Genomic DNA, 21250 nt, shown 5'->3' on the forward strand with positions numbered 1-21250 from the left:
GTCCAGATTGAAAATAAATTTTCATAAAAGTAAGTTATATGGAGTTCATGTGGGAGATTGGTTGATGGAAGTGGCGCCGAACTTTTTGGCGTGCGATATAGATGTGTTTCCTTTCAAGTTTCTTGGAGTCAAAGTGAGGGGAAATCCTAGGAAAATTTCGATGTGGTGATACTTGATTAACCAAGTTAAATATAAATTGGATTCTTTGAAGGGGATAAAGTTATCCTATGCGGGAAGAGTTATGATAATAAATTCTGTGTTGAATGCTATTTTGGTGTACTCGTTATTTTTCTATAGAGCACCTAAAAAAGTCTTGCATCGGAATGTCAAATACAAGGTAACTTCTTATGGAACTGGAAGGAGAATACAAGATTCATTCATTGAGTTAGCTGGAAAACCGTTTGCAAGTCCCGAGATTTAGGAGGACTGGGTGTAAAAGACATAGGAGTTTTGAACTTGGATTTGTTGAATAAGTTAAAATGACGGATTTTGAACGAATCCGATAAGCCTTGGGCGAAAATCCTTAGTACAAGATATGACATTGTTAAGGTTAAGGAGCCCGTAGGTGACGCAACAATGTTAACTCATAAAGACTCAATTTGGTGGCGGGACCTAATCACTAGCGATAAGGATTTATTGTCAGCTGATTCTGGTTTTGCTGGGGTTGTGAGATGTATTGTCGATAATGGTAGCACCACTGCTATAGGGCATGCGAGGTGGCTCAGCAATCAGTCCCTCAAAGACCCATTCCTTGAGGTTTACAATTGCGCAACTGATACTGGTATCAGCATCGCTGATGCACACGTGTGGGAGGAAGGTTCTTGGTCTTAAAATTACGATGGTTTGGTTGTTAACAGTGAAGTGTTGATCGATGAAGTTTGGGAGAAGTTTAAATCTTTTATAACGACGCAGTTCTCAATTGGCTCGCCGAAGATAGTTTTGCATGGAATTTAAGTGAAGATGGTAGCTATTCTGCTAGTTCCTGTCACCACTCTATCAGTAAGGAGCAACCTGTTTCAGTGGATAGTGACATTGTGATAGCATTGAATCATTTATGGGAGTTGAAAGTTCCGTCAAATATCGATTTATTTGGGTGGAGATTCATCATGTACATACTACCAACCAAGGATTTGCTAAGCAGGAGGGGGTTATATTGTACAGGTTGTGTGTGATGTGCAGCGTGGAGGACGAGTCAGTGTCGCATTTGTTCGACGGTTGCGTCATTGCGGATGGAGTGTGGAGGAGTATCTTTACTTGGTTGGGATGTGAGATGACTTTGTCTATGGTGGAGCTAAAAAATTTCTTTCATAACGGGTCCAAAGTGGGTAACAAGTACGTTAGAATAATTGTGGCGATTGTTTGACTCGCCACTGTGTGGTGTTTGTGGCTGAATCAGAACGAGGTTATTTTTAACAATGCCGAATTCAACTTTCTTGATTGCAAGACCGCTATTGTTTTGAGGTCTTGGTATTGGATGTCCTCTTATTGTAACATTTCGGTTGTTTGTAATTTTTCCTTTCGGAATTCTAATCCTCTCCTTTGCTTTAGAGGGTAAGTTTTTGTAGTCTCTTCGGGTGGAGTATCTCTTATGCTCCCTATTAATGGATTTGCCTATTATAAATTTTTAGTGTTATTGGTATCTCCCGCGTTATCCCATCAATCAATAGTTATAGGGCCAATTTGTTTCAACTTTAAAAAAATGAATTTTTTCTTTATATTTTTGAAAATAGATTTTCTAAAACTGTTTTTCAAAATATTACAAGTTTTTTTATATTCGTTTTTTCTAAAATGAAACAATAATTTTAACATCTTATAACATAAACATACATAATTGAATACCAAAACTTAGTCAAAATCATAATTTTTTCAAAAAGTTGTATTTCAAAAATGATTTTTATGAAAATCTATTTGAAATAGCTTCAAAATTAAGTGATTTTTTGAAATTTTGATATCCAATTTTTTTTCCATAAATAGATGAAATACCTTAAATCACATTTTAAGAATAACTATTCAAACAAAATTTTCATTTGAAGCTTTTATAAAAAGTTTCTTTGTAAAAAAAAAATTTCACAAAATTTGGTAACACTATAAAAATGATTTTTAAAAAAAGTCAAAACAAAGTGGTCCATAGTTTCGGTGTTGTTTTTGTAGAGATTATAAATACATTATTGATTATTGATTTATAATGCTTTGTGGTTGTGGTTCTTTTTCATTATATGAATAAAAGTGTATCCCAAAAGATAATTGACTATTTTTTAACTTCTTAATCAGTATATATCAGTTTATAATTGGTTCCATAAAGACAAAAAATGACTGAGTATGTTTTTTTACTCCTTAATCTGTAAAGTAAAAGACTGTAACCAAGAAATCTAAAGACAAAAACAAAAACAACAGCAAAATGCTTTGGTAGCTGCCAGTTCAAGATTCGGCTAGAATTAATTTTAGAAAACAAAGGTCTATTGTACAAACCAAACAAATTCATATATTGAAAAAAAAAAAACTTTTAGCTTGTGATTTTCTGAGCCTAAAAACTCATTGTCAACTGATTTTCTGAACTTAAAAATACACATCAAGCAAAACAGTAAAATAATGGAAGGAAACAAATGCTATTGTTGACATAGCAATAACATATAGAATTCTATAAAAGTTAAAATATAATGACGAAATTCTCATGCTTGAGACATTCTTCATGTCTATAATCAATAGTCATCTTCCTATGTTCGACCGGAGCTGGGGAGTGAAAACAAAGACTCTGTATACACCACCCATTGGTATTTGTTTGAACGCAAAGTCTCTAATTTCTTCCCTTTGTCATTAAACTTCACCAATCGATCTTTATAATTTCTTCCAACTATATCACCACACTTTGTTAAGCATGCTATGTATAAATCTTTGTGCAAAACAGGATCAGCAGAAAATTGAATAATCTTAGTCCAAGATGAGTGCACTCCGTATTCTTGCATGACATATATCTTCACTGTATTCAGGTCATGCATCCATGCGCCGATAAGCCCTCCAACTTCGATCAAATCATAATGTATAGAAAAATTACTACAAATACTAATAAAATCATCTGGCAGAGGTATCTCCAACATTGCAATTTCCTTTATATCAAAGGCAATAATAACATTCTTAAAGGTCTCTTCATTATAAACAATCCAATGAATAGAACCATTCAAGGACAACCCGGATTTAGGGACACAATCCCATACGGCAGTAGTTATATCAGGCAAATGAGAAGCAACCTCCATTGGTTTCCACTTATTAGCTCTCAATGAGAAAATCATCAATTTAATTGCCCCATCACATTTGCAGAACAACGAAACTATCAAGTAATCATCAGTGGACTGATCATATGCAAAACCAGACAGAAGTTCGTAACCATCATTATCATGTGTTATAGGAGAGGCCGGTATTTGTTTGTGGGCACCGGTGGATGGATTCCAAAGGTAGAAGTCTATGTCACCATGCAAAAACAGAAACCCTCTGCACGAGCCCATAATTCCAACATAACTTTGGTAACGGATAAAATCAAGGTTTGATGAAGCATATGCAGAATCATCGTGAAGCCATGCATCACCATCTACGGGTAGGGATTTACGAGCAGACCGGTTTATGAAGATACGCCTATGTGTGGAGGTAAGTTGAAAGTGTGAAGTAGCAAAATTGTTATCAGAGATGAGAGAAAGCCATGATTTACAGACGCACCTGCAACATAATAGAGTCTTAACCGGCAACCTCAATAGGATATCCTCAACCAGTTCCTCCTGAGGCATATTCACATTTACTCTCTTTACTCTCTTCACACTCTTCTTCTTCGCCATCTTGCCGAGCAAATCAAAGTAACATGAGTACATTATATATAGTGCATTTTTAGGGTTAAGTGCTTAGTTCGTTTTTTATTTTATTTTTAAATAACGGCTTGATATAGGAGTATTTCTATTTCTGATTTATTGAACTAGAAAAGTATTTCCTAGCAACGTACTAATAATTTATTTGGTTTATTTATTTAAAATCAATTTTTTTTTAATTTTAAATCAAATGAATTGGATTAAAGAGTGTAATAGTAATTAGAAAAAAATACTTGAAAAAAATAACGTTTGTAGTTGCACATCGTGATTTAAAATAAAAAATAAATAAATTTTTAGCAGTACATCATGATTTAATTCTTTCATTCAAATGAAGTACAGTTAAAGAGTGTAGTAAATAAAAATATTTTTAAAATTGTATAAAAAAATAAAAGTATTATTTTTAGAAACATGCAAGAATTTAAAATAATTTTCTATTATAATAAATTATAAAATAAATTATTTGGCATTTAAATAGCTTCAAAGTTTTATAATAATATTAAATTTATTTAATTGTAATTTTAATCGAATTCAACCAATTGAATAACCAATTAATTTAATTGTTTATTTTAATCACAACTTTGATTTAATTTTTGTTAAGGTATATTTTAATACAATTGATTTTGGTTTGCATATTGTCCCAAAAACTATTTGTATTTGTTTTCGTAGACAATACCAATTGGATACGGAGATAGTTTATATGGTTGGAGTTGGTTCGGATTTGTCTTTAGAGGAGTTTGTGGTTTTCTTTCACAATTGTGTAAATTTGAATTGCTTGACAAAGAGGACCATGGGGTAGTAGTTTGGCTTGCTACGGTTTGAAGTTTATGGCTCAAACGTAATGCAGTGATTTTCAAAGATGAGTCTTTTAGTTTCACCGAGTGTATGACGGAGATAGTTTTTACCTCTTGGAGTTGGCTTTGCTTTTTTTACAAGAGGGTAAATCATTGTAATTTTTATTGTTGGAATATTCTACCGCTCTCGTGTTTTGAAATGTAGGAGCTTTCCGTTTGTTTTTCTTTCGGGGTGGAGCATCCCTTTTGCTCCTATTAATTTCATTACTTATTAAAAAGAAACCAATTGGATAGCCTTTCTTAAACATATTTGGGCGACTAAAACGGTGTTAAGGGTGTCTTGAAATTAATTATCATCAAAGCAAGTTGATTGGTATTAATTCTAAGTGTTCTTTTTTGGAAGCCGCTTCTTTCTTTCTCTCTTGTAAAGTGGAGGAGAGCAACTTTTATTTTCTCAGTATCCCTACTAGCTTTGATCCTAGGAAGGAATCAACTTGGAGTACTCTTTTGACTAAGATGAACAACCGGCTGGGGGGTGGAAAAATCACTTTTTAAATTTGAGAGTAAGAATTACACTTTTGAAGTCTATTCTTACTTCTTTAACTATTTTCACTATGTGTTTTTACAAGATAGTGTTGAAGGTGGTGAAAGAGTTCAATAGGATTCAAAGTAATTTCTTGTGGGGGGAGGGGGGATGGAAGATAAGAGGAAGATTCATTAGGTAAGTTGGAAGAGGATGAATTTACCTATGGAGAAATGGGGATTAGGGATTAATTAAAAATATTTCTTTATTTAATTTAGCCCTTCTTAACAAGTGAAGGTGGAGAATTCTTCAAGGGAATGATTCGCTTTGGTATAATAGGTTGAATTCTCGATATGGTGATTTATCTTCTCATATATTCCTTGGAGGTCGTGGCTCAAAAGTTTCTTCTTTTTATTCTTCTTGGTGGAGAGATATTTTAAAAATTGGTAATTGTTCCCTTTATGACCCTATTGTTGCTTGTTGTAGCTTTGTTATTCATAATGGCTCTAATACACCGTTTTGGGAAGCAAATTGGTTTGAGGGAATTATCTTAAAGGATACTTTTCCGGATTTGTACAAGGCATCTAGATTAAAAGGGGGTACCGGTTGCGGATATGGGAGGGTGGTTAGAAGGGAGTTGGGGTTGAATTGATTTAGGGCTTTCCGTGGCTATTTCGGAAGATTTTGGCCTTATGGGTGGATTTATTTCGTTGAGGGAAAGGATGGAGGGTTTTTGTGTATCGTTGGATGAAAAAGATTCGGTCTATTGGGCTTATAATTGCAGGTTGGAATTTTTGGTGGATTCTTGTTACAAGTTTTACTATAAAGCTCACAATCCTTTCGGACCTCCTAACAAGTTCGATGATGCTTTTCGGCTTGTGTGGAAATCAGATGTTGCTTTCAAAATTAAGGCTTTTGGTTGGAGACTTCTTCTTGATAGAATGCCTACAAATGATCTTTTGGTGTATGGAGGTATTTCTATTCCCTTAGTTAATTTAAAGTGCACTTTTTGTGGATTTGATGTAGAGAATAGGAACCATACTATTTTTGGTTGTTGTGTGGTGGAAAATATTTGGAGCAAAATTGCTCTTTTAGTAGGTAAAGTGGATAGATTGGAGGATGAGTGTTTGCCGAATATTATCGATTGGCATTTGTTCTTTCGTATTCAAAAGGTTAAATAGAGTAAGGTTGATGTCATTTGGCTTGCTACTACTTGGACTTTATGGTTGGTTAGGAATGGCGATGGGGCTTGAGAAACCTTTTCTTAAAAGTGAAATTAAGGAGGCGGTTTGGGAGTGTGGTGGCGAGAAGAGCCTGGGGCCGGATGATTACACATTCCTTTTTATTAAGAAGTGTTGGCATTTCATTAAAGAAGACTTCATCAATTTCTTGTTAAAGTTGAAGAAACGTTTGGATGAGTGGACGAACCGTTTTTTAAACGTGGGTGATAGTTTTTTTTTTAATAAGCAATTGATTGAAAAGCTCGCACTAGGGGTGCAACCCTTACAAAAGGACGAGGCACTATGGTAACCGATTGTCGGATAAAGGAAGTTTAAACCATTCGTAGTAGTTTGGTTTGAACTTCGTATATCCACAGCCTAACCATCTCCAAGAGGGAAACACAATATTAGTACACACCACCTCAAAACTAAAAACCTCCCCCCTAAAAATCATGGCATTCCTCATAAGCCAAATACACCAAAGAGTAGCTACCCAAACAAAATTGATAGCGATTCTACGTTTGCTACCTATCACCTTATCTTGGATGACTTCGAACCTAAGGAAATCCTCCGCATTAATCTCCTCCGCAATGCCGAGCCACATGAAGACATGATTCCAAACCGCTTTCACCTCTTGGCAAAGAAAGAAAATATGGGAAGAAGATTCAAGAGAGGAGCCACACATCACACAATTCGGACAAGATACACTAGCTACACCTCTTTTCAATAAATAATCTCTAGTAGGAAGCCGATCAATGAAAAAACGCCAAGTAAAAATCTTAATCTTGGGAGGAAGATTAAGATCCCACATAACCTTCAACGAATTAATCACTTGATAATCCCAAGCACAAGGCTTAGTGTTATCAATCACGGAAGAAATGCTCGCAACGGTGAACTCGTTGTTATCGTGTAAGGACCACAAAAAAGTGTCGGAGGCTGTCTCGCTGGGGCTGTACGCGTGGAGGCAGTCACGCAGCCTAGTCCGGCTGCTGCCGCGGCAGAATCCGAGACGCCGTGAGGAGAATCGGCCGAGAAAAGGCGTTCCAAATTCCACCTAGTAGCTCCACAATTCCAATCAAAAATCTCCTCCACCGTACAAAACTTCTTTGTTGATAAATCATACAAATCCGGGTATTCTAAACAAAGAGATTGTTCTCCCAACCACCTATTATGCCAAAAAAGAATATCCTTACCATTCTTGCACACACATTTGAAGCAACCGGAAAAACCATTGTCGATAAATTCATCCAACACATCAATGTTGCACATATCTCTCCACCAAAATGAATCGTCGCTTCTATGCATAACTCCTCCTTTATCTTGAATCCTAACTTTAGGACAAACATACCTCATCTTGATAAATCTATTCCATATGGCATCATCATCATGAAGAATTCTCCACTTCCATTTCAAGAGAAGAGCGTTATTCATTTCTTTGACATCTCTAATCCCCAAACCCCCTTTCGCCTTCGGCTTGCACACCACCTCCCATTTGACCCAATGGATGCACCTTTTATCAAGTCTACCGCTCCATAAGAACTCACTTTGAATTTTCCTAATTTCTTTTGCAATCTTTCCGGGAATCTTAAAGAAAGATAGAGTGAAAATAGGGATAGAATTCAATACCGAGTTTATGAGCGTAACTCTTCCTCCCATTGAGATATTTCTACCCTTCCACGAAGATAATCGCCTCCTAATGTTGTTCACCACTTCCAACCAAACTTTCTTCCTTCTAGGATTGTCCCCCACAATAAGGCCAAGGAATTTGAAAGGAATCGCCCCTTTCTTGCAAGATAGAAAAGACAATGCGGCATTTATGAACCATTCTCCAACATTAACTCCAAAAATATTGCTTTTGGCAAAATTGATCCTCAAACCGGAAACCAATTCAAAACCTCTCAAAATTACCTTCATATTCCAAATGTTGTCACAAGAAGCTTCGCCTAAAAGAATGGTGTCATCCGCAAATTGGAGGATGTCCACACTATCATTTTCCCCAAGCAAGAATGGCTTAAAATTCCCTAATGCTACCGAACTCTTCACTAAGGCAGTCAAACCTTCCATGGCTATCACAAAGAGGAAAGGAGACAACGGATCCTCTTGTCTTAAACCTTTGTGAACCTTGAATGATAGTATTACCCTTTTAAAGTCTGTGCTTAGTCTCTTGATTATTTTCACCATGTCTTTCTACAAAATACCGAGAAAGGTGGTGAAGAGGTTTACTAGTATTCAAAGTAAATTTTTATGGGGAGGTGTCAAAGATAGAAGAATCATTGGTTAAAGTGGGAGGATGTTACTTTACCTTTGAATAAGGAGGATGTTACTTTCACTATTCTGCCTATCACTTTTCATGTTTCATCATGCCTAGAGTTCATAAAACAATATAAATATAAGAAAATGGTATATGTAAAATATATCACAATCATATTCTTCTTGTTTTTTTATCACTACAAGCATACTGAACCAATACCAATACAAAGAGGCACCCGCCCCTACAAGCATACTGAACTAGAACATACACATTTGTTCAATACAAGAAAAAAAAATCACCCATGTTGAATCACTATATCTAAACAACAAAGAAAAAGCGTAATCAACACCAAAATGCAGCAAAATACCCCCAAATTCAAATGAATGAGATGCATTACTATATTTATTTATGAATAGATTAAACAAAACATCAGATGCATTACCAAGCGTAAAGCGTCCAATTCGCATAACTAGTGTCCATTGTCAACTGATTTTCAAAGCTTAAAAATATTTGTCATCTCATACAAGCAACGAAATAAATTCTATATCAAGTCTTAAAACCCTGAAAAATAATGGAAGGAAACAAATGGCTAATGTTGACACTAGAATAACATATAAAAATCAGCAAAAGATAAAATATAATGATCACATAAGTTAAAGATGACAAAGTTATGTTTTATCTTGTTGCAGTTTCACTATTCTGACTATAACATACTTCTTGTTTGTAATCACAAGTCATCTTTAAAAGTCTGTTTAGTAGCCACAAGGAGCGAAAACATAGACTCTGTATACAGAGCCATTTGAGATCTTTTTGAGTCCATGCCCTTACGACAGCAGTGATATTCTAACAGTTGTCCCTTATCATTAAACTTCATCAATCCACCTCTACCATCTGTTGCGATTATATCACCACAATTTGAAAGGCACACTATGGATAAAGAATAGTGCATAAAAAGATCAATAGAAAATTCATGAGTTTTAATCCAAGATGCACGGATAAGTCTGTCATGTACCACCAAACCATAGTTCTTAGGATAATGTGTAGCATGAAAACGAAAATCATCAGGCAAAGCTATCTCTGTGATTGCCATTTCCTTTAAACCAAAGGTATTAATAACATCCTTTGAGGTCTCATGATTATAAACTATCCAGTGAATAGCCTTATCTAAGAGCAACCCGTCTCTAGGATCATGTCCATATTTAGTTATTGTATAAGGCAAATTAGAAGCAAGCTCAATTCGTTTCCACTTATTAGCTCTCAGTGAGAAAATCTCCAATTCAATCGACCTAGATACCCAATAATAGGAAGCGCGAGACCCCAAAACTAAGAAGTAATCATCAGTTGAATAGACATATCCAAAACCATACAGAAAAGTATTTGTGAGATATTTTACTAGTTCCATGGACTCATAAACATGCACGTAACGTAATCATCCCAGTGACCATTTAACTTCCTAATTCGACGAAGACAGTATCTCCCGCTTTGTCCCATCAATCAATATAGAAATAACGCGATATTCAGAGATATTGTTTTCAAAAAGTAATTATATTATTTATTATCATAATAAAAGCAATGAAAAAACGATTTTTTCAATCAACCTAATAGATTAATAACTACTGGTCAAATTGGTACAAGGTTTGTACAATCTAGGAGTTATAGTATCAACACAAACAAGCAAAGAAACAAAAATGATTTCAAATTTCTCAATCTCAAACAAAACAATAAGTTATTTAATTTTTGAACTCCATCTTAAACAATAAGTTGATTAATTTTTGTTAACACAAAGTCCATGTCAAAAACCAAATCAGCCAAATTGTTTCTCGCCAAATAACTAGAAAGTAATTCTTAATCTTCAAAAAACGATTTTGTAACCCACTAAGTTGTTAGGCATGCGAAAACAGATGTGTGATTCTCTTTGCCTTAACACCTACAGTATATTGGTTTCGCTTAGATGCAAGAGTTACAAAAAGGAATCCACATATTATACAAAGGTTCAATATACAATTATATAAGCATTCAACTAAGATAGATATATATTGATTTATAATGCTTTGTAGTAGCTGCCAGTTCAAGATTCTGCTAGAATTAATTTTAGAAAACGAAGATCTATTGTGCAAGCCAAACAAATTCATAAATTGAGCAAATCACTTTTAGCTTGTGATTTTCTGAGCTTAAAAAATCACTGTCAACCAATTTTCTGAACTTAAAAATAGACATCAAGCAAATTAATAAACAGTAAAATAATGGAAGGAAACAAATGCTAATGATGACATTGCAATAACATAAAAAATTCTATAAAAGTTAAAATATAATGACGAAATTCTCATGCTTCATGATACATTCTTCATTTCTATAATCAATAGTGATCTTCCTATGTTTGACCGGAGCTGGGGAGGGAAAACAAAGACTCTGTATACAACACCCATAGGTATCTGTCTGAAACCAAAGTCTCTAATTTCTTTCATTTGTCATTAAACTTCACCAATTCGACTTCATAATCTCTTCCAACTATATCACCACATTTTGTTAAGCATAATATGTATAAAGAACTGTGTAAGAAAAGATCAACAGAAAATTGAATAATCTTTGTCCAAGATGAGTGCACTCCATATTCTTGCATCACATATATCTTCACTGTCTTCTGGTCATTCATCCATGCACCGATAAGTCCTCCAACTTCCAACAAATTATAACGTATATGTAAATTATTACTAATACTAATAAAATCATCTGGCAGAGGTATCTCCAACATTGCCATTTCCTTTATGTCAAAGGCAATAATAACATTCTTAAAGGTCTCTTTATTATAAAGAATCCAATGAATAGAACCATTCAAGGACAACCCGGATTTAGGGTCACTATCCCATACGGCAGTAGTTATATCAGGCAAATGAGAAGCAACCTCCATTGGTTTCCACTTATTAGCTCTCAATGAGAAAATCATCAATTTAATTGCCCCATCACATTTGCAGAACAACGAAACTATCAAGTAGTCATCAGTGGACTGGTCATATGCAAAACCAGACAGCAATTCGTAACTATCATTAACATTTGCTATAGGAGAGGCGAGTATATGTTTGTGGGCACCGGTGGATGGATTCCAAAGGTAGAAGTCTATACCGTGCAAAAACAGAAACCCTCTACACAAACCCATAATTCCAACAGAACATCGTGGGGAGCTAACAAAATCAAGGCTTGATGAAGCATATGCAGACTCATCGTGAAGCAATGCATCACCATCTAGGGGAAGGGATTTAAGAGCATAACGGCTTATGAAGACACGCCTATGTGTGGAGGCAAGTTGAAAGTGTGAAGTAGCGAAATTGTTATCAGAGATGAGAGAAAGCCATGATTTACAGACGCACCTGCAACATAATAGAGTCTTTACCGGCAACCTCAATAGGATATCCTCAACCAGTTCCTGAGGAAGATTGGCATTCACTCTCTTCACTCTTTTCACTCTCTTCTTCTTCGCCATCTTGCCAGCACCAGCAAATCAAAGTAATATCAAGTACGTTATATATAAGAGAAATTCTATGGTGCAGTTGTCAATTTGACTTTAGTGAAGTCACTGCCTGACCAATCAGAATTAAGCCCTAAGCCCTAATAGTGCCACATAGGACTGAAGCATTAAATGACCCTTATTGTCACTTACTGTGGTAATTTTATAGTTTGTATATTGCAACTTAGTCCCTAACATATTAATATTGTTTTTAAATTTTAATGTTTATTAGTCTCTAACATATTAATATTGTTTTTAATTTTTTATGTTTATAAAAGAATAAAATAAATTATGATTCATCTTCCCCACTTCATCTTTTCATAGTCGTAAGAATATAATTTCGGATACCCTTTGATTTCAACAATTTCACTTCAATCTCCACTTCACCAAATCAAAATCTACTCAAAATAAAAAATCAATATAAACATAAATATAAAAAAAAAAACTAACGTGAGAAATTAGAATTGGTTCGGAGAATTTTCCTGCGGTGGTTCTCCGCCGTTGACATCGACACTGTCATCATATAAGCATCATTAGCATAAATTTTTTGTAGGAAGATGTAGATATTATATTGGTAAATCTAACTGGGTCGTCAATTTCGATTAAAATCAACTGTGTTCATAGATTGATTGAATTGTTCAGTTAGGGTTTATTTGGTACTTTTTGGAAATTCGTATTTATCTTTGGTTGATAGCTTTAATAAGTTACATGGTTGGAATCGTGATGAAATTCTGAGCAATTTGGTATTTTACATTTTTCAATTTGACGAGGAATGGAGAAAATATGAGTTTGGCCATGGTGGTGGTCTTGAGGAAGAAGAAGATGGAGTTTGGCTTTTCACCATTGTTGGGTTATCAAAGCTTCAAATTGGTATTCCTCAAAATAAGTAAAATTGGACAAAAAAGAAGACATTATTGTGTTCAGAATATAATTTCCAATTGAACCATGTGATTTTTTAATATTTATTTGCTGTGTTATATGAGTATGAAATCTGCAGGTCCGGGAAAAGAATGGGGAGAACAATGGAGGAACAGTACCGGCGCAAGCTTTTTTGTTTCAAATTTTTAAGCGCTTTCGTTTCATATATAGTGTATAATTTTCGTTTACTTACAGCGAAGCAACGACGGCGTAGCGGTAATGGGAGAGCTATAAGATCATAAAGTGCAGGGGCGTGGGTTCGATAGCAGCCTACTGCAGTTTTTCTTTGCCTTTTTTTTCTTAAAGGATGTTGTTTACAGATTCAGTGCAATGAGCCTTCATGCGTCCACGATGTACCTTGGTTCTCTATCATCAGATCCGTACCAAGCAAGGATCCAACGCATCAATGCTGAAGGTTCACCATGGATCATCAAGGGAGTACCACACAGGATTTCTATCCAGGTTTTTTATTATTATTCTTTTATTAGTTTTATAAATTTGTTTTATTTTGTATTTTCAATTTTTTATTTTAGAATTGAATTTAAGGTTTTCTTTTATAAATTTAATTTAGGATTTAAGTGATAAAATTAGGATTAGGTTAATGATTAGGATTTAGGATTTTTTCCGATTATTTCGAATATTTGATTTAATCTATTTAATTAGTTTTAACTATTAAATAACAAAAACCCTAGAATGGCCATCAACGCATTAAAGGTTTGCCCAATCCTACTGCCCAAAAACACTAATTCCTATCTAATTGATTCTTGATTAATACAATTTTCTCCTCGATCCGACTAAACCTATTAGTCGCATTGGCGAGAAATAAATTTAATCGAATTAATTTATTTTTGTTAATTTAACTAATTCTGGCTTAATTCTCTCCTCGACCCGACTAAATCTATTAGTCGCAACGACGAGAGATAAAATAATAAAAATTATATACAGACTTTAAAATACATTTTATTTGCTGCGCGCGACGATCGAATCTATCGATCAGAGCAACCAGCAATACATTATTTAATCCATTAACTATAATGATCAAACCTTAGGAAATGGTTAAGGGTGCCTAACACCTTCCCTCAACCTGATTATAATAACTTACCCCGATCTCTAAACTGCGTAGGGTTTCCTATTCGCCCTTCAAAATAGGTGGCGACTCTAAGTCTTTATTTTTAGGGTAGGTTGCTACAGATGGTCAATCATGTGTGAACCATGGAATATAGTCAATAGAGGATGGTCAATCATGTGTGAACTATGTCTAAGATACGTATATAATGATCAACTATGTGTGAACCATGGAAGATAGTTAACAGATGATGGTCGACCATGTGTGAACCATGCCAAAGAGTCAACACATGATGTTTGGCTATATGTGAACCATGTCAGGGATGCACTAATAATGTCCTACTATGTGTGAACCATGTCAGGGAGTCAACTGATGATGTCCAACTATGTGTGAACCATGCTATAGATGGACAGGAGATGATCGACTATGTGTGAACCATGTTACAAATGAATATTAGATGGTCAGGGAGTCAATTGATGATGGTCGGCCATGTATGAACCATGTCACGGAGTCAACAAATGATGTCAGGGATGCATAGATGATGGTCAACCATGTGTGAATCATGTTACTAATGGATAGGAGATGGTCAACTATCTGTGAACCATGTCAGGGGGTCAACTGATGATGTCCAACTATGTGTGAACCATGCTATAGATGGACAGGAGATGATTGACTACGTGTGAACCATGTTACAAATGAATATTAGATGGTCAGGGAGTCAATTGATGATGGTCGGCCATGTATGAACCATGTCACGGAGTCAACAAATGATGTCAGAGATGCATAGATGATGGTCAACCATGTGTGAATCATGTTACTAATGGATAGGAGATGGTCAACTATGCGTGAATAATGTCGGGGAGTCTACTGATGATGTTCAACTATGTGTGAACCATATCAGGGATGCATTGTTGATGTTCGACTATGTGTGAACCATATCAGGGATGCGCCGATGATGTCCGACTATGTGTGAATCATGTCAATGAGTCAATTGGTGATGTTTGACTATGTGTGAACTATGTCAGAGATGCACTGATGATTTTTGACTATGTGCGAACTATGTTACAGATGGATAGGAGATGGTCAACTACGTGTGAACCATGTGAGGGAGTCAACTGATGATGGCCAACTATGTGTGAACCATGTCAGGGAGTCAAACAATGATGGTCAACTATGTGTGAACCATTTCAAGGAGTCAACTGATGATGGTCAAATATGTGTGAACCATGTTAGAAAGTCAATTGATGATGGTCGCTTATGTGTGAACCATGTCAAGGAGTCAATTGATGATGTCCAACTATGTGTGAACCATATCAGGGAGTCAAATGATGATGGTCGACTATTTATGAACCATTTCAAGGAGTTAATTGATGATGTTTGACTATGTGAAAACCATGTTATAGATGGATAGGAGATGGTCGACTATGTGTGACCATGTTATAGATGGATAGGAGATGGTCACCTATGTGTGAACCATGTAAGGGAGTCAACTGATGATGGTCGACTATATGTGAACCATGTCAGGGATGCACTAGTGATGTTTGACTATATGTGAGCAATGTTAGGGAGTCAACTGATGATGACCCACTATGTGTGAACCATGTCAGGGATGGATAAAAGATGGTCGACTATGTGTGAACCATGTTACAGATGGAAAGGATATGGTCACCTATGTGTGAACCATGTAAGGGAGTCAACTGATGATGGTCGACTATATGTGAACCATGTCAGGGATGCACTGGTGATGTTCGACTATATGTGAGCAATGTTAGGGAGTCAACTGATGATGACCCACTATGTGTGAACCATGTTAGGTATGGATAAAAGATGGTCGACTATGTGTGAACCATGTTACAGATGGAAAGGAGATGGTCACTTATGTGTGAACCATGTAAGGGAGTCAACTGATGATGGTCGGCTATATGTGAACCATGTTAGGGATGCACCGGTGATGTTCGACTATATGTGAGCAATGTCAGGGAGTCAACTGATGATGACCCACTATGTGTGAACCATGTTAGGGATGGATAGGTGATGGTCGACTATGTGTGAACCATGTTACAGATGGAAAGGAGATGGTCAACTATGTGTGAACCATGTCAGGGAGTCAACTGATGATGTCCGACTATGTGTGAGCCATATCAAGGATGGACTGATGATGGTCGATTATGTGTGAACTATGCCAGGGATGCACTAATGATGTTCGACTATGTGTGAACCATGTCACGAAGTCAACTGATGATGTCCGACTATGTGTGAACCATGTTATAGATGGATATGAGATGGTCGACCATGTGTGAACCATGTCAGAGAGTTAATTGATGATGGTGGACCATGTGTGACCATGTTAGAGATGGATATGAGATGGTTAACTGTGTGTGAACCATGTTACAAATGGTTAAATGATGGTTAACTATGCGTGAACAATGTCACACATCCAACAAATGATAGTTAAATATGTGTGAACCATGTTACAGATGAATAGAAGATGGTGATCTATGTGTGAACCATGTCAGAGAGTTAACTGATGATTTTCAACTATGTGTGAACCATGTTACAGATGAACAGAAGATGGTGATCTATGTGTGAACCATGTCAGAGATGCATTGATGATGGCCAACTATGTGTGAACCATGTCAGAAATGCATTGATGATGGTCAACTATGTGTGAACCATGGAAAATTGTCAGTAGATGATGGTGAACCATGTTGGAGATGCATTGATGATGGTCAACTATGTGTGAACCATGTGAGAAATGCATTGATGATGGTCAACTATGTGTGAACCATGTCAGGGATGCACTGATGATGTTCGACAATGAGTGAACCATGTTAGACAGTCAACTGATGATGTCTGAATTTATGTGAACCATTTTAGGGATGCATTGATGATGGTCAACTATGTGTGAACCATGTCAGACAGTTAACTGATGACATCCGACTATGTGTGAGCCATGTCAGATAGTCAACTGATGACATCCAACTATGTGTGAACCATGTTAGAAATGCATTGATGATGGTTAGCAATGTGTGAACCATGGAAAATAGTCTGTAGATGATGGTGAACCATGTCAGAGATGCATTGATGATGGTCAACTATGAGTGAACCGTGGAAGATAGTCAGTAGATGATGGTCAACTATGTGTGGACTATGTCAGAGATGCATAGATGAAGTTCAACTATGTGTGAACTATGTCATAGATGCATAGATGAAGGTCAACTATGTGTGAACCATGAAAGATAGTGTATAGAAGATGGTCAATTGTGGCAAAAGATATGTGTGAACCAAAAACTAATGAATCAATTAAATGTCATGTAGCTTAGCTCATGGCAATGCCAATAAAGAAATTCACATGATAATACAAGCAATTCAAACCAAAACTATGGCAGTGGAAATTTAGATGATTAAAGTAAAGAGTTTTGTTCAAACACATGGTTTTATGGTAAGATTATTTTGTGATGGCCAATTTGTGATTGGTAGAAGTTTCCACTAGGTAGATAATTTGGGTTGGTTAAAATTACAAACTATATGTAAATACCATCATTACTTCAATTTTTTTAGGGACTAGAGTAGACTTTAACTAATTTGGACTTTGTTTATGAGACAAACTAACTTGGATAGAAAGGAGAAAACACTATACTGTAATGTAGTAATGTGTAGCACTGGTACATTGTAATTTTTAATAGTTTAACATTAATGACTAAGAAGTCAAACACAATTCAAAATATGACAGTTACGATTAATCAATATAATAGTTTAACATTCACTTAAAATATCTTTACTTCTCAAAATATATATGTAGTTCGCTTTCTTCTTCCACACCAACTAGAGATTGAAATTGACTATTCAACGAAACCAGAGAATTTTTAATATCAGCTTCTCTCTTTTTAAGTGAAGAAGTCCTTGCATCCCTCTGACTCCATGTTTGATGAAGTTCGTCTAGTTGTGCTCTACAAGCTTCTTCTTGAGATGCAAGTTCCTCTGCCTCTTCCCATGAAAGATGATCTCTGCTTTTAACTGCAGCTTCTTCAAGAGCCAGTTGCTGCTCAGTAATAAGACCAACCTTAACAAAATAATTCTGTTCAAGTTCAAACAGTGATGCTCTCTCCATTTCAACCTCCACAACCTGTTCCAATGCAGTTTCTATAGATTTCTTCCTCCAGACAAATCACTATATATATTGAGTATTCTATGTTTAACGTCATTATAAAATGAACTTAGAGCAATATTTAGAATTGTTAGTACTTTCTCCCTCTCCTCCTCTAGCTCACCTAAGAGTCTAGTACTGTTTTTCCCATGGTATCTAGATTGAAGAGAAGACATTCCACCTTCCCTTTTCAAAAGATCAATGGACTGCATGAATTTCATGAAAGCTGACAAAAGATGATCCTTAGTTATTGATTCTGATTCTAAGCAAATAGAACTTTCTATTTCAGTACACTCTTTTTCCAATTTTTCTATTTCCATAGCATACTTCTCTACTCTAAAACAAAGATCATCATGACTGCATTTGATAGAATCAGTGTTATCTACATGAAGAATGAAATTTTGCAACAAGTTCAGAAGCCTGCCTTCTGGCAAGAGAGAGAATATCAGATGACAGGGCATTGACAGATAATTCAAGAACTTGGGCCCAGCCATGCACCGCACTGGTTGAAAGGTAATTTAATGGTAAGATTCTTTGCAGCGCCAAGGAGTATGCTTGTAGAGAATTTATTGCTGAAGTAAGTCCATCATCCAACTCAGCTATGAATTGAGAAACTTCCCTATCTATATCATGACATTGTGCTTGTGTTGGCTCAGGAACAATAGTTAGTGGAACGCCCGCTAAAGTAACTGCAGACGTAAGAGATAAGGCAACTTCCATGTTACTCAGCTTAACATAAGAATTTATTTCTGGGATTAAGTTGCATCGTAAAGCATCAAGAATCCTTCCATGTTGCTCAGCCCAGGTCATTGTCTCCTGAGCTTTCTCAGCAACCATAGTCTTAGCTTGAGCGAATTCCCGAGCCTGGATTTCAAATGAAGCCCGGATTTTCTCTGAATTATGGGTTGCTTCACCAACAATTGACTTAGCAGATGTCTCGTGTAATGTAAGGCTCGACCTCTCTTGGTCAGCTCGAGAGTATATGGAAGATGCAATCTCGTATTGGTTTAGAGCTTCAGCAAACCTCTGGTACATAGTTCTCAAAGTCAATTCAAATAAAGAAATAATTGATCTGAGAAAAATCTAACCAAAGTTGTGATCTAAATGAAGCCAAAATTCAGGGTATTTATTTAATCATTACCTCAAGTATAGATTCAACAGCTGGCAGGCTAGTCAGTAACTGATCATGGTGTTCCTGCTCATATTATGGAAAGAAAAAAAAGCTATTAATAATGTTTTATATATCATGAAAGTATAAGAAATAAAGAAAATATATAAACACCTAGATAGGTTGAATTACAACAATTATCCCACCCAGGATTCACTAATTGAAGGTTACTACTACAAACAAAGAATTCAAATATGAAAATACATGCATATTTATGGTAAACACATCATGCAAATTCTAAAAAACCATCTCATACACGGATAACCTACATTAACTAATGAATCACAAACATGCACGTGGATGCACCTATTTGTCTTTAGCACTCAAATATACTGTATTTCAATTATGTACACATTTGCTTTTGTGTTTGCTTCACTCGCTCTGTGCTATAGTCTTATTCTCATAGGCATATAAATGCTACCGCATGGTCACACCAAATAAAACCTTACTTTTCAAACACACTGAAAGCAGCTCATCTAACTATGTCATGCCACATACAGACATCTTTAAGTAGAAGGCATATAAATATTTTTTAGTTCAGAAGTATCTGCAAGGGAACACGAATTTCTTGCACTCGAGAAGCAAATAGACTTAAGCTAACAGCCAACTCCATGCCTTTCCTTTCTTCGCCACCAATTGCAGCTTCATCATGAAAATCACCCCGTGTCCACTCCACAAGTGGATCCCAGACAAACACTTCTAGTAACATCAAAAGTATGTCTTTGTTCTTTTTTAGAATGCCAATAACTGCCTCGCAGTTTTCTCTGAAGCTACCCTCTATTCCAGTCAGCCATAAAGCTGCTTCAATCATTTGGGTAAGACGGAAAGGAACAATCTCTGGAATTTTTAGTCTCTGTCCTTTGTCAAAACACACATTGTAATCAATATGTACAATATCCCCACCACAAAAATCAATCAGAATGTTGTCTAAATGTCGGTCACCCAGTCCCAGGACATGACCAACCATACTCATTGCAGCAAGGCTTCCAGAATATCTACAGATTGAAGGAAATAAGACAACCATGAAAAATTTACAGTAACACGGGGTTTAGAAATACTTTCAACTAAATTAGTCAACAAACAGAATTTTGTATTCGACACCTGATCGTAACTATAAGATCAAGACAAACTTGGCTAATCATACGAGGAAATAAAGGAACAAAGGTCTAGCATAAGTTAGTGTGTGAGGAAAGAATCGCAAGTCTCCAAAGGGTAGGATGAAAAAAACTCACTCTGTTTAAATGTAGTTCTAATCCCATAATATAAAGGGGCAAGCCAAAATATATAAATAAATCATCAAAAACTAAATCCACATTTAGATAACAGATTCTAACCATTGATTTTTAATCATAAATATCAACCACAAAATAAATAAGTAAAGGCTTAAAAAAGTTCCATAAATATACCTTTTCATTTTTGAGCTGAAGGCTTTATATCCTTTGCTAGCACACCATAGTTCTTGAGCTGAACTCCCCCAAGACTGCCCGGGCCTGACTTCTCCTCTCCTCTTCAATAGAAGTAACTTATGTTGTACTTGTGCATATTCAAGATAGGAAATATGATTTATAGGAAAACAAATTTGGAGGGAAATGACCGGTCTACTTTAAGATGCACCTTTCCTAGTACCACGCACCAGTCACTAATCAAATACCGTGTGGGAGCATTATCTATTGCATCTACTATTATATCGTATCTAGCAAATTCAAGATAAAAAATATATCACGCCACGCGGATTCAGTGGTAATATTCAAAAGGAAATGAAAAAAACTAAGCATGGAAAAAAACATGCCTCAAGAAAAAAGAAAGATCGGCT

The 21250-nt window shown here is 35.9% G+C and overlaps 5 protein-coding genes across 5 annotated transcripts; all 5 read right to left on the minus strand.

Annotated features, from left to right (window-relative positions):
* Positions 1-2714: 2714 nt before the first annotated feature.
* LOC131628130 (F-box/kelch-repeat protein At3g23880-like) lies at positions 2715-3824 on the minus strand. Its single transcript, XM_058899002.1, has one exon. The coding sequence runs from the start codon at positions 3822-3824 to the stop codon at positions 2715-2717; it is 1110 nt and encodes a 369-aa protein (XP_058754985.1).
* Positions 3825-6686: 2862 nt separating this feature from the next.
* Positions 6687-7196, minus strand: LOC131628131 (uncharacterized). Its single transcript, XM_058899003.1, has one exon. The coding sequence runs from the start codon at positions 7194-7196 to the stop codon at positions 6687-6689; it is 510 nt and encodes a 169-aa protein (XP_058754986.1).
* A 2167-nt stretch (positions 7197-9363) lies between these two features.
* On the minus strand, positions 9364-10038 carry LOC131628132 (uncharacterized). The gene has a single exon (XM_058899005.1). The coding sequence runs from the start codon at positions 10036-10038 to the stop codon at positions 9364-9366; it is 675 nt and encodes a 224-aa protein (XP_058754988.1).
* Positions 10039-11097: 1059 nt separating this feature from the next.
* On the minus strand, positions 11098-12114 carry LOC131628133 (F-box/kelch-repeat protein At3g06240-like). Its single transcript, XM_058899006.1, has one exon. It carries the CDS (start codon positions 12112-12114, stop codon positions 11098-11100), a length of 1017 nt encoding a protein of 338 aa, XP_058754989.1.
* Positions 12115-17604: 5490 nt separating this feature from the next.
* On the minus strand, positions 17605-20851 carry LOC131628134 (uncharacterized). The gene is made up of 4 exons (XM_058899007.1): positions 20844-20851; positions 20039-20432; positions 19411-19464; positions 17605-19295 (listed from the first exon to the last, which is right to left on the minus strand). Exons 1-4 carry the CDS (start codon positions 20849-20851, stop codon positions 18648-18650), a joined length of 1104 nt encoding a protein of 367 aa, XP_058754990.1. The 3' UTR covers positions 17605-18647.
* Between the last annotated feature and the right edge of the window lie 399 nt (positions 20852-21250).

The sequence above is a fragment of the Vicia villosa genome, unplaced genomic scaffold (genome assembly GCF_029867415.1).
Source record: "Vicia villosa cultivar HV-30 ecotype Madison, WI unplaced genomic scaffold, Vvil1.0 ctg.000423F_1_1_1, whole genome shotgun sequence".
Classification (NCBI taxonomy): domain Eukaryota; kingdom Viridiplantae; phylum Streptophyta; class Magnoliopsida; order Fabales; family Fabaceae; genus Vicia; species Vicia villosa.

What these genes read in the sequence shown, in the direction of transcription:
- LOC131628132 (XM_058899005.1), bottom strand. Translation starts at nt 10,038, where the DNA reads ATGGAACTAGTAAAATATCTCACAAATACTTTTCTGTATGGTTTTGGA.
- LOC131628133 (XM_058899006.1), bottom strand. Translation starts at nt 12,114, where the DNA reads ATGGCGAAGAAGAAGAGAGTGAAAAGAGTGAAGAGAGTGAATGCCAAT.
- LOC131628134 (XM_058899007.1), bottom strand. An exon ending in GGAAAGGCATGGAGTTGGCT is followed by an intron (nt 19,465 to 20,038) that starts GTTAGCTTAAGT and finishes TAATATGAGCAG; the next exon opens with GAACACCATGATCAGTTACT. An exon ending in CTGTTGAATCTATACTTGAG is followed by an intron (nt 19,296 to 19,410) that starts GTAATGATTAAA and finishes ACTATGTACCAG; the next exon opens with AGGTTTGCTGAAGCTCTAAA.
- LOC131628130 (XM_058899002.1), bottom strand. Translation starts at nt 3,824, where the DNA reads ATGGCGAAGAAGAAGAGTGTGAAGAGAGTAAAGAGAGTAAATGTGAAT.
- LOC131628131 (XM_058899003.1), bottom strand. Translation starts at nt 7,196, where the DNA reads ATGTGGGATCTTAATCTTCCTCCCAAGATTAAGATTTTTACTTGGCGT.